This window comes from Urocampus carinirostris, chromosome 5 (genome assembly GCF_059441175.1).
Source record: "Urocampus carinirostris isolate Australia breed hairy pipefish chromosome 5, RoL_Ucar_1.0, whole genome shotgun sequence".
NCBI lineage: Eukaryota > Metazoa > Chordata > Actinopteri > Syngnathiformes > Syngnathidae > Urocampus > Urocampus carinirostris.
This window is the reverse complement of record NC_142353.1, coordinates 21170148-21183066: the sequence shown is the minus strand read 5'-3', so window position 1 is coordinate 21183066 and position 12919 is coordinate 21170148. Positions and strand designations below refer to the sequence as shown.

Below are 12919 nucleotides of genomic sequence, written 5' to 3'. Positions count from 1 at the left end.
ACCAGATGCAAGCTGTTATTGTGTAAAAACGTCACAACATTCTGCAAATAGGGAGCCTGATGAGCTCACTTTTGGCGCAGATGGCGTAGTGCGAGAGATGGGAGGGAGTGCTTGCGCTTTTTGCATGGCTCCACCCATCCCTCCCACTCACCCAATCAAAAGACTAAGTTCTCTTCCGGTGTTTTGGCGTATTTACAGTGTGTTCTGTGGATTCATCATAAGGTATCTGAACACTGAACACAGATTATATAGTGAACTTTTAAATAAAGGATTCTTTAGCGTTGTACAGCCAAAACGAGTTTTTTCCCCCTTTTTTTGTGTGACACCTTGACTGTAAATTGTAGTGAAAAACGTGCCCTATATATACTGCGAAGTAACGCAATCAGACTTAGTTCTGGATTGGCTTTGCGTGTACCTGAATAGGACGAACTACTCAAGTTTCGAATAGGATGGAGAAATTTTGCATGCAATCAAATTTGTCTCTGAGCCATAGATATTCATAGAAAGAGCCATATATGGCTCGCGAGCCATAGGTTCCCGACCCCTGCTGTAAGCTGATGCCGTGATCTCAGTGTTCAATTTTATAGTTCTGAATTCGGCTTAGATGCGGTAAATTCAGTAAGGTGACTCATCTCATTTAGAAATTCTGCGGCCTTGTATTCTGCTTACTCTGTTCTGTACTTGACACGGCCTCGCCATAACTTTATTTAGTTGTTCTCAGTGTGTAAATATGTTCCATTTCTAATCGTGTATGTTTACTAAGTTATTACCTAAAACTCTAAAGACTATAATATTCTATTATATTCTGTTATATTATATCAATCTCACACGAGCTGGAATAATATTTAACTTCTATTTTAAGGGAAGGGGCCTAAAACTAGCATCCTCAAAACTTTCCACTGGTCAAGTCCTCTTCCTGTATGCGAACTTTAAGCCAGGTTTAAAAATGTTGGCCTTTTTTTCCACACTGCTTTACGTGAACTGTGTTTGTCTTTTGTGCGTAACAGGGTTGTTTGCCTCTCAGCCTTGAACGAAGTACATCCAGGTGTACATTTGTGTAGCGTGGGCTCAGGTTGAGTCCAAATAGCATTCGCTGCGGTCATTTTAATGACGCGCTGTAACGTTATAGTCCACGCCAGTGTGGGGGCTCCCTGTCATCGTGCTCCCCCTGCCAATGCATGAATAATTAAAAGTGGTACACCTCGTTCCATGTCACACTCGTGCACTGCCACTCTACTTGTTGTTTTATTCCACCCTGTGATTCCAATCCAGGAGGTGCTCTACATGGATGATGAAAATGATTGGATTATGAAGTTGAGTAGCACAACTAGATTACACGCAGGATGCTTTAAAGAAGAGAGGATTTTAATGTTTGAGATACAAGGTTCTTACTCCTGTCTGCCCACTGCAAGCTCGTAAAATGGAGCATGACAAATTTTTGTTATTATTTGTGATTGCTGCAACTATTATAATACCTCGAGATCTTATTCAATAATAATATTATATCTATCTTCTTCCGCCGAATTTTGACGGGCCTCTCCTCCCAGAGCTTTTGGAGTAGCCCAACGATTCATATACCAAAAATTCCGGCCCGATCAGGACCTCCCTGCCACGATACGGATGAGCGATACGAGTCTCCGGGGCCCCGCAAGTCCCCATCCGGAATAATGGGTTTTGAGAATCTCCCATCCGGAATACATGGGCCCATTCATATCTATGGGTAGTCATGGAAATGAGGGCTTTTTCAGAGGTTAGGACTAAGCAGGGACTGTCCGGGGTGGCTTGAGGGGGGCAAACCCCACATTACTTTGAACATGGGTAAATGGTGATTTCCAAAGAGTGGATGCTAGCGATAGGATGCTAACAACTATGTGCGCCAATATCCAAGTGTTGGGCTGGCAATATTAGCGCAAGCTAGCTGTAAACACTGTCGGCAATGCTAACTTCTTCATAGTAAATAATTTTGGTAATGGCTATATTTTAACGACTTCATATTTACCTTGTATGCTAATGAATTCGTGTTAATGGGTTATGCTAACAGTTGCGTGCTAAAAAGTGATGCTAACGGCTAAATGCTAACTTCTTCATGCTAAGAAATTTTGGTAAAGGCAATATTTTAACGACTTCATATTTACAAATTATGCCAATGGTCTCATGTTGATGAGTTATGTTAATGGGTAACTGCTAAAGAGTGATGCTAACGGCTGAATGCTAAGTTCTTCATGCTAAAAAATTTTGGTAATGGCAATATTGGAACGACTTCATATTTATAAATTATGTTAATGGGTTCATGTTGATGAGTTATGCTAACGGATACATGCTAAAAAGTGATGCTAACGGCTAAATGCTAACTTCTTCATGTTGAAAAATTCTAATGCTAACATGCTAACGACTCAGCAAATTCAATGGGCTCAATGCATTCCGGATGGGCCAATTCAAATCGAACGGCCCATTCTATTTGAACATGTATATTTTAAAAGTTTTTAAAGTGTAATAACAGTGTTATTACTATGGTTCTACCATGAATGTGTTTTTTAGACGTCCACAAGGCATATCCTTGATTTTGCGGTTGTGGGCCCATCTCAAATAAACTTGCCAGTACCGGGGGGGGGTGTGGGGGGGGCGGAGTCCCCCCACAGAACCAAGTAAAAAATGACAGAAACATCTCTCTTAGTTAAAAACTTTATGCTAACTCATAATGCTAACAACCAGGGTTTTATATATACATGCCGGGATCATCTTCCAGATCAATCACAACTCTTACAATTGCAGCGGGAATTGTCTAGTGTTATACACTAATCCCTCGTTTTTTACGAGGTTGCGTTCCAAAAAGCTCCCGAAGGTAAAATCCGAAGTAGAAACCTTTATTCATTCAAATTATTTATTATTTTATTCATTAGCATTAGCATTAGCTCAGGAAGTAGAGCGCTCGTCTTGGCATCAAGAGATCGCAGGTTAGATATGTCGAAGTGTCTTTCAGCAAGACACTGAATCCCTAATGCCCCCAATAAGCAGGTTGTCGCCTTGCATGGCTGCATGGCCGTTATTGGTGTGTGAGTGTGTGTGTGTGAATGGGTAAGTGTAAAACACATAGTAAAGCGCTTTAGGAGGTCTTCATTGACTTGAAAAGCGCTATATAAATGCAGACCATTTACATTTATTTATTTATTATTCATTCAATCCATCCTGTTTGTGTTCCTGCAGAAACCATATCTTTTTAATCATCAAACATGTTTAAAATAACACCAGGTAGCCATTAGGGAGCACTAATGAACTGCATTTAGCTCTAGAGCAAGTTTAGCAGGTTCAGAAGTCTAACTTTATTTTGTGTTTTTGTGGGTCCAGAGCATTTTGTTGACATGATGGCTTTTAAAGAAATTAAAAATAAAAGATAAAAATTTCATTCATAATGTAAGTTCAATTAGCTGTTTTACGTACGTGTACAACTTAGACCGCAACGCTATTAATGCACAGGCAGACACAGGCAGAATGCGGGCAGGCCAACTGTGTCGCAAATCAGAATGCAAAACACAAAGTGCGATGAAAATCCCCGAATAAGTGAAACAACAATCAGTAATCAGCAAGGGATTACTGTATAGTACTTTGATTCGTTTGGTAATGGCGTTTATTGCAACGTTACAATAACGGTGGATCAATGTTTGCGCTTACACTCGCTCATATGTGGAAGTGATAGGCCCTCATTAGGCTGGCAGGCCCACAGACTGGCTGGCTTGGACTCAATGGAGCTCTGTTTCACAATGTTCCATCCACCCCCACCACAAACGTGCACACACCTATCTAGTGACTTCATGGCTCTGTATTAGTGGTGTGGCCCAAAACCGTTCTAAATTGGCGACCAGTATTCATGATTAATATTCATATATTATAAATGTACTGACATTGTCATAATTAGAATTATTAAATAATATTTGTGATATTAATGTTTTTTGCCACTTTTTTTCAGACTGATGACAATGAATGAATGAATGAAAACTTTATTTCGAACATTAAAATAAAAACAGGACAAAAACAATGAGTCAACAACAAAATAATGTCACATAACATGTTCGAAAAGGGGCAATCAGAAGCAGATGCTTATTTTCCCTACCCCTTTATCTTCCCTATTAAATACATTTTACAATCCTCTTCTCCTCTTGTGTCTAATATGACAAAATCTCATGGATATACTTATTACATAGGTCAGATATCAATAATTATAATACTGTAATTACAATAATCACATATTTTATACTCTAATCTTCGTAATACCCATCCCTCAACGTCATAATGCCACTAGTTACCAAATATCACTGCGGCACCAATGATAATAACAACAATAAAAATAAACATAATATTTATAATAACAGTTATGATATAATAATAGCAACAATAACAACAAGTTAACCATAGTTTTAAACGCAGTTTTTCCAATCTCACTCATATCCCATTTTCTTCATCCCAGTATTTTGCCAGTAATGTTTTTTTGTATTTGAATTTGAATACATGAATAGTTGGACATTGTTTGATCTCATTTTGTAAGTTATTCCAAAGTTTGACTCCACACACAGACACACACATACCTTTCCTGGTTGTTCTCACCTTTGGGATTTTGAATTTACTGCAGCCCCTAAAGTTATAATTTCCCTCTTTCTGAGTGAATAATTTTTGGATGTTTTCTGGCACCATGTTTTTGTTGACCTTAAATAACAGTTGTGAAGTGAAAGAAAATATTAAATCATCCAATTTTAATAGTTTGGACTGCATGAATATAATATTAGTATGATCCCGATATCTTACCCTGTGTATGGTTCTTATTGCACGTTTTATTTGTCAACACCTGAGTAGTCATTTACAAAATACAGTACTTACACCTCAAGTACATTAAAATCCCGCCACCTCCCAAAAATACAGTTTTAACAAAAACCTATCCAAATTTGATAGATGCACATGATATGTTCCTTAAAACAGTGTTAAAAGACATAAGATCCCTTTAGATGGACATTGTGTAATATTTAGTGCATCCTATTGATAAAAAAATAATTAAACTATTGATTTGAATATAAACAAAAATACATGCACTAACATCAATGGGAATTCCTTTAAATACTCGTAGGTTGAAAAACTTCAATTTCATTTTTTAGTCATTAGGTGACCAAACCCCTCAATTCCAACCCCTAATGTTGAACGCCAAGCAGGGAGGCAATGGCTAACTAAGGTAAGTAAGTCTTAGGTATGACTCGGCTGAGGCTTGAACCTAAGACCTTGCAGTCTTGGGGCGGGTGCCCAACCGAAAGGATATGAAACTTGAAAAACGAATCTGCTATATTTGGGACAGTTGCTTTTCAATCATCAGGAAGACCTGGCTCAATTCGAGGACCCCCGATTCCAGCATGCTGCTAGCCGGTTGCTTTTTACTTTGATTCCTTAGACCGAAAGTAGAAGCCTTCCAATTTAATTGTAATATTGTATAATGACCATAAAGACCAATCATTTAACTGTAATTCCGTGTTCTGTGTTTTTATTTGTAGACCTATAGTCGGTAGTTTGTTACAGTCGCACATATTATGATTTACTGATATCCAAGAAATAACTAAATGTTTCTACTTCGTGGGTTTTGACTTTTGCGGGACTTTTTGGGAATGCAACCCCCACGAAAGAGAAAGGGATTACTGTACATTTAAGAATTAAGCTGCGAGACCCCACGGATAAAACAAAAATAACAATCAATGACACACATACATTTTGGGTTCCTACACTGTCTCAAAATGGTCAGTTAAAACTGGAGATTTAGATCTGGATGAAACGGTTTTCTAACGAATCCTTTCCATACTTTCATAAAAGCGTGCATTGGGATATAAGTGTAGTTTGCCTGTTGATTAAATGGATGTAAAAAAAAACTTTCAAATGAAATCAAGATTAATCAGACACTAAAGTGTTGATAACATTTCAGCACATGACCAATTCTTATGATCTGTTTTGGCTTTTTCTGTTCTTCAGTCCCGGCGGCCGAGCCTATCGAATACGCACAGTTCCCCTTCTACCTCAACGGGCTCCGGGAGACACCGCAGTTTGTGGAAGCGATTAAGAGCGTGCGAGCCATTTGCGGCAACTTCAGCCAGCAAGGACTTGCCTCGTACCCCAACGGCTACCCCTTCCTTTTTTGGGAGCAGTACGTCAGTCTACGTCACTGGCTCTTACTCTCCATCAGTGTGGTGCTCGCTTGCACATTCCTGGTCTGCGCCCTTTTCCTGCTCAACCCGTGGACTGCCGGCATCATCGTAAGCGTTTCCTACACAATGCATACTACGTACTTGTCAAAAATGATGACACCTGAACATGCACTTTTCGTCACATTTTGGCGTATGGTGACCTTATACTTTTCTGCTAACCAATAGGGATAATCAAGGATTTTTCTGGCTTTAATTTTGAAAATCGTTAGGATTGAAACAAATGATTATTTACTGCAATCAGGAAACAAATTTGCCCTATGTGTCACTGGTGCTCCACCCTAAATCTTTTTTTTCTCTGAAGGATGCTAGAATTTCCTACACTGATAAAAAATTAAATTATGTTATTACTTTATGTTATTTGAGTTCTGATATGAATTACTAATTCTAAGAAAATCGAATCAATGAACCAGGCCCTAATAGCACACATAATTTATTAACACAGAGAATCACTGATGAAAAGAAAAAGAGGAAAGGGAAGGCGCCAGCGATTATGGGAGTTTTCGACCGCTGAAAGTCTTGAAGTTACTAGCACAAAAATAAATGTTCCCGCTATAATGCCAGTCGATTCCCTTGTGCAGAAAAAAACGCTCCTTACTTATATACTGTATATGGGGTGATACAGACGCTGCCTTACTCACGAACATTCTTTCGTAAGTTGATTTTTTTTCGCTAGTAGCTTCAGTGCTATATTTTGTATGTTTAAGGTTTACTTAAGCATGTTTAAGGGTTGTATAGGTAACCTGTATTGTTTGGTACTAATAAATGAACATTTAATAAAATAATATCCTCTATAAAGATAAATAAAGCCTAGTGTTACTTACTTTTGGAAGAGTTAGGCGACTTCCTTCTCCGTGGTAAAAAGTGGATTAAAAAAAAGCGATCCAACCATTCTCTCAACTGCATCAAGCTTTTTTATTCCACTTTCATTTAAAAATAAACGACTCGCCTCTTTGTTACACTTTTTATACAGTAGAATTTTTACACACGAACTAGGAAGAGGAAGCAGATTTTTTCTTCCGGGTGGATGCTGGGTGACCTCTCACAGCGCCACACACCGGTAGTGGCAGAAAGAAGCACTACAGTAAAGTCCTGTACTTGGAAAAAGGTGCACACAATACAAAATCTAACTTAAAGCAATGTCCGTATATTTTTCGACATCCCGAAAAAATGTTCGTACTTACCGTTTTTCGTAAGTCGAATGGTCGTTAAGTAGGGGAGCGTCTGTACTTGTCTCTAAAACAAATATATTCACAGTTTTTACTTAATATCTTAAAATAATATCTTCACTCACAAGATTAATAATCTCATATGTAAATTGCAGGTATATTTATGGCTCTGCAAAATCCATGATTCACAGCAGATTTTTCTTTTAATGGTACTGGAGAAATTGCTTGAATTTGGCCATAAAAATGGTGTACGAACGTGTTCCTTTGAATATTTTGGGTTCTTTTTCTGTGTGGAGAGCAGACCAGAGCATTTCTAGGAGATACACAGGAAAGGAAGTGGCATCTGCCGAGTGTTTTTGTAGGCTCTGTCACCAGTGTTTATCTTGGGCTGTTTAGTCTACTTGAACACTCCCAGACACTAAATAGACAGGGAAAGGACGCTAAATTACTTTGAAACCCATGCATAAAAAAAAATGTAAGATTTTATTTCCATCCTCTGCTCTTTCCTGTCTGTGGTGGCGGCATTTCCACAGAATTTCGCAAACAGGCGGGCGTGTGTACGAATACCTGAACGCGCGTGGCTGAACACACAAAACACCAGGACATAATTCACACACAAACATAAACATTGATGTTTTTGCTCTCTGATGGTGGGCTGTGATTTTATTTTATTTTTTTTATTTTTTTGGGTGAAGTGGCTTCTGCGGCCACCCCGGTCCTTGGACTTGGAAGGAAAAAAGCGCCTTCATCCGTCTAGTTTTATGAGCAAAATCAAAGAACAGACTATGAAGAGGAGTCTGGTTTGACCATCAGAAAGCTCGCTTTTTTGAAAATAGAAGAAAAATGCATTTGAGATTTCTACTATAACATTATCGTATTGTTTTTCTACAGTATTTATTGACATCTAATAATACAGACATGATGTTATGAATCGATGTATTTCCCAATTAATAAATGTATTACATTTGTGAATGATTTTGAAACCAAAATGTGTATAACGCAGGCACGTGCATAACGCTCAGACATGTGCAATGCGCACACCTAATGATTTTATTAAAAAGCTGTATAAAATTTGGTTTCACTTCTTCCTTCGTTTTAAGTGACAAAAGTTAAGGCGTTGCCTCCAGGTGTTAGAGAGAGAGGCAGAAATACCTTCGACTGGTAAATGATTTTGCCAATACAGACGCTCCCCTACTTACGACCATTTGAGAAGAAGAAATCCGCTTCCTCTTCCTAGTTTGTGTGTAAACAAACTGTACTGAATCTCCAGCAAGAACTTTGACATTTTTATTGTTTAATATCTTGTGCATCCATTCAACATGGTTGATGTAAAGTATAAAGAAGAGGTGAGCCGTTTCTTTTGAAATGAAAATGGAATAAGAAAGCTTGATGCGGTTGAGAAAGTGGTTGGATCGCTTTTTTTCGGCCACTTTCTACCAGAAGCGAAAGTCGCCTAACTCTTGAAGCTCATCTTCCAAAAGTAGGTTAAAGTTAACTTTATTTATCTTTATAGAGCATATATTTTTTTAGATGTTTATTTTTCAGTAAAAAACAATACAGGTTACTTATACAAGCCTTAAACATATATAAAACTTAACCATACAAAATACAGCACTGAAGCAACTTACGAACAAATTCACCTGACGAACGATCGTCCGTCTCGTTGGTAAGTAGGGCAGCGTCTGTCCTGCAATATACTACCTTTATACACCTAAGTGTGTCACCCCAGCCCTCGGTAGCAACACGCATCCAAACTTTGAGTTTTTTTTAGGTAAACATTTTTTTGCGTGTTTTAATCATGTTTTTCTCTTGCATCTTTTTATTTTCTCCTGTAATATAACTACCAAAAAAATAACATATTAAGTGATAATAAATCTTGCTCATTGTCCATTCAGGTTTGTTGTCTATTCTAACACATTATACACAAACACACACTTGCACACACAAAGACAGAGGTCCCCCCTTTGCATGCTTCTTCAAAGGATTTGGGCCCCATGTAACCTGACACGTCTCTCTTTTTTTCATGGCCTTCAAAGATTCACACATTTCTCACAAAAGTACTAGTACAACTAACCATAGCACAACCGTGAGACTATACGGAACACCTACTATCTGCCGAATCAGTAGAATCCACATGCATGTTGTGAATATGTAAGTCAAATGAAACAGTGGGTTAACCATCCTGCTGGGTCTGTTTTTTTTTTGCAGGTGTTGGTGCTTTCTCTCATGACAGTGGAGCTATTCGGCTTCATGGGGCTTATGGATATCAAGCTGAGCGCCGTCCCTGTGGTCATCCTCATCGCTTCAGTGGGCATCGGGGTGGAGTTCACCGTGCACGTGGCCTTGGTACACACCCAAATTTAACAATGCATTTTCGACCAGAGACTTCCTGAAGATGGAGAGATAACACGTCTGTTTTTGTGTCAAAGGCCTTCCTGACAGCCATAGGGGACCGGCACAGGAGGGCAGTGCTGGCTCTGGAGCACATGTTCGCGCCAGTGCTTGACGGTGCTTTCTCAACGTTGTTGGGCGTCCTTATGCTCGCGGGTTCCGAGTTCGATTTTATCGTCAGGTGAGTGCATTTCAACACCTACGGATACGGCGAGTTACAAGCTGAGAGGGTTGCCCCTACTTGCGACGCATTATCGGGGTGTTTGTGGCGTCTATGGGCCTTTGAGACCAAGCCTCAACCTGCGTGTTGCTTTGAAATCTGACTAAAATGCAAGCCATGCATGAAGGCTAACCTCCCCTCCACTTTACCTTCTAATCCACTTTTTTGTTCTCCATTTACCCGGAAAACTCTTAGGACTTAATTTTAGAATTATGTAAATATTGCTTTAATGGAGACATTTAGTCAGTATGGTGTGAAATTGGTATAACAAATGCTTTAAAGGAAATGTTTATGAAATGAAAAAATATGGACAAAGGCGAAAACATGAGACAAATAATGTGATTTGGGATTACAGTAGTCCCTCAGTTATTGCGGTTATTGGGGACCGGAACCAACTGCGAAAAGTGAAACTCTGCAAAGTATCGTTGCACCTTCATTTAAGCCCCCAAGAGTCAAGCTTACCTCGTGATGACATCCTTACCGACTGAGAGTTTACAATATATCACGTATGAGTATATATTGATGTACAAATAAAAACACGGAACTGCAGTTAAATGAATGGTCTTTATTGTCATAATACAAAAGTACAACCAAATCGGAGGGCTTCTCCTTTCAGTGCAAGAAAACGATTTAAAGGGTGGCTGGATAGCTGCATGCTAGTATCAGGTATCCTTGAATTGAGCCAGGTCTCCGTGAGGACTACATTGCTACCGTCCCGAATGTAGCGGTTTCCCAAGAGTTGTCGCTCCAAGTCCTCTGTTTTGTGGGTGATTAAGGCTTGGCAGGAGTGTCTTATGAGAATTTTTAGCCTTGCCTTCTCTCTCTCAACGCCTCCTCTGTCACTTCACGACCCTGATAATAATGCAAGTAATAATGGATGGTGATCACCATTGTTTTGCACTCTTCTACCTTTCTTCAGAATCCAATTTAATTAATTAATTTATTTTGAATGTATCAAGCCCCTAAAAGCTAGTCGTCTCCATGATTGGCAGTCTGTTTTGGGTGGTGGACACATTTACTTGTGCATAAAGGAAGAAAAAAAGGCTAGAAGAATCAAAAGAATACAAGGGAAGAGAAAAAAGATGGGAAAAAGCTGGAAAAAATAAGAAAAAGAGGAAAAATGCTAGAAAAAAGAATAAAAAGCTTAGGAAAAAGGAAACAAAAGATGAAAAAAATAAATGAAAAAGAAGGAAAAGATCAGGTTCTCTCACCATACAAGATCTTCTGAAATGCCTACCATGTCATTGGGCATTTATGTTGACCCTTTCCTGTTCTCAGGTTGCATGCAGGTGGAGTTTCTCTGCTTTAAAATGCGTGAAAGCTTGGCTGAGAAGCTTACTGTCTAAAGAACTTTTGGAGGCCTTGATGCTGATCTACACCGAAAAAGAATGTCTCATGTCCATAGACCAGGGGTCTCAAACTCAATTTACTTGAGCTAGGGTCTGAGTGAGGTTGGGCCAAATCGGGTTTTCCACAAAAAAAATCTGATAAAAAAGCATTAAACTGTATGTGTGGCCCCTTCAAAAGGTTTCTTCACTCTCCTCCTGCCGAGGTTTTTGAGTTTGTTCTTGCCCTCATGTAGGTTTAAGATCAGGGGATATTCTAATAGTAGTTTGTTGTCTGTACACCCCAATGAGACTAGTATTTAAGGGCTATACAAAACAAAACATGACTTGTTCTCAAATATTGCTTTTTTTATTATTCCATACTCAAAATAAGGATATACTAATAAAAATGTCAAAAATGTCAAATGCCAAATACTATACCTATGCAGGGGCAATTTCAGGTTGAGAGCTTTGGTGTCTGATGGTTAAAAGCATTTTTTTTTCAATTTCATTTAAAGTGATACAACATGTAAAATTCAATTATGATAACATTTTGATTGAAATATTATTGAATGTTACTACTAAATTGAATTATGGCACTCTTGGGCTTCCGTGATAACATCCCCTCACAGTAATACACCGGAGCCTCCACAGACTCCGCTGCTATACCGCAAGTAATACTAACCAAGTGAAAAAGAAATGAAAGCGGTGTTAGGAATCAAATGGACTGAACCATTTCGAGGCTGTGGAGTACTGTCATTCCAACGCTGGGGTGAAAAGAAAAGAGTTTTGAAAGAACAATAATCTAACACGGTTGCTGGGATGGGCTCCAGCACCCCCGCGACCCTACTGAGGATAAGCGGTGCAGCTAATGAGATGAGATGGGTTGAAAAACCTTAGTGTGCCCTGATATAATCCCAAGAACTCTTTGTGACCTCATGTCTTTGTGAGAAACCTTGTAACTTCAAATCTTCAAGAAATCATGAGCACACTTCCACTGAAAGCACCAAAACACAAAATATGACAGTAAAAAACGTACCGAAAATGACAGGACCATATCTAATTTAGTAAGTTGCTAACAATTAGAAAACATGCTACCTGTTCAAAACATATTTAAGACCAAACAGAGAAGTTTGAAAAAAACACATAAGTTTACAAAGGCAAAAACTGTATTGCAAAAATGTATTAGCTTAGTGCATATATGTACAAAATGGCTCACTTTCCTTTCAAAAGAAACGGCTCGCCTCTTCTCTACACTTTACACCAACCATATTTAATAGGTGCACGAGATATTAAACAATAAAAACGTTTAAGGTCTTAGCGCGGTAGAGATACAGTACACGTAGTATGTTTACACACAAACTAGGAAGTAGAAGGCGGATTTCTTTTCCAGGTTGGATGTTACAGCAATGTCCGGATATTTTTCAACATCCCGAAAAAAATGTTTCTATCTACCGTTTTTCGTAAGTCGAACGGTCGTAAGTAGGGGAGCGTCTGTACTGGTCTGAAAACTCGTATTCAGTTTTTTCCCAAATTCGTGCAGCCCTACTGTGAAATGTTTATGAGTGCAAGGATTACATATCATTT

The 12919-nt window shown here is 38.8% G+C and overlaps 1 protein-coding gene across 1 annotated transcript in view; it reads left to right on the top strand.

Annotated features, from left to right (window-relative positions):
• The window catches only part of ptch1 (patched 1), a 63627-nt gene that overhangs the window by 33150 nt on the left and 17558 nt on the right, over positions 1-12919 (top strand). Inside the window, exons 16-18 of the mRNA XM_088336138.1 lie at positions 5998-6278; positions 9605-9742; positions 9826-9968. Of these exons, the coding sequence (XP_088192264.1) occupies positions 5998-6278; positions 9605-9742; positions 9826-9968 (562 nt within the window). The remainder of the gene's footprint in view (positions 1-5997; positions 6279-9604; positions 9743-9825; positions 9969-12919) is intronic.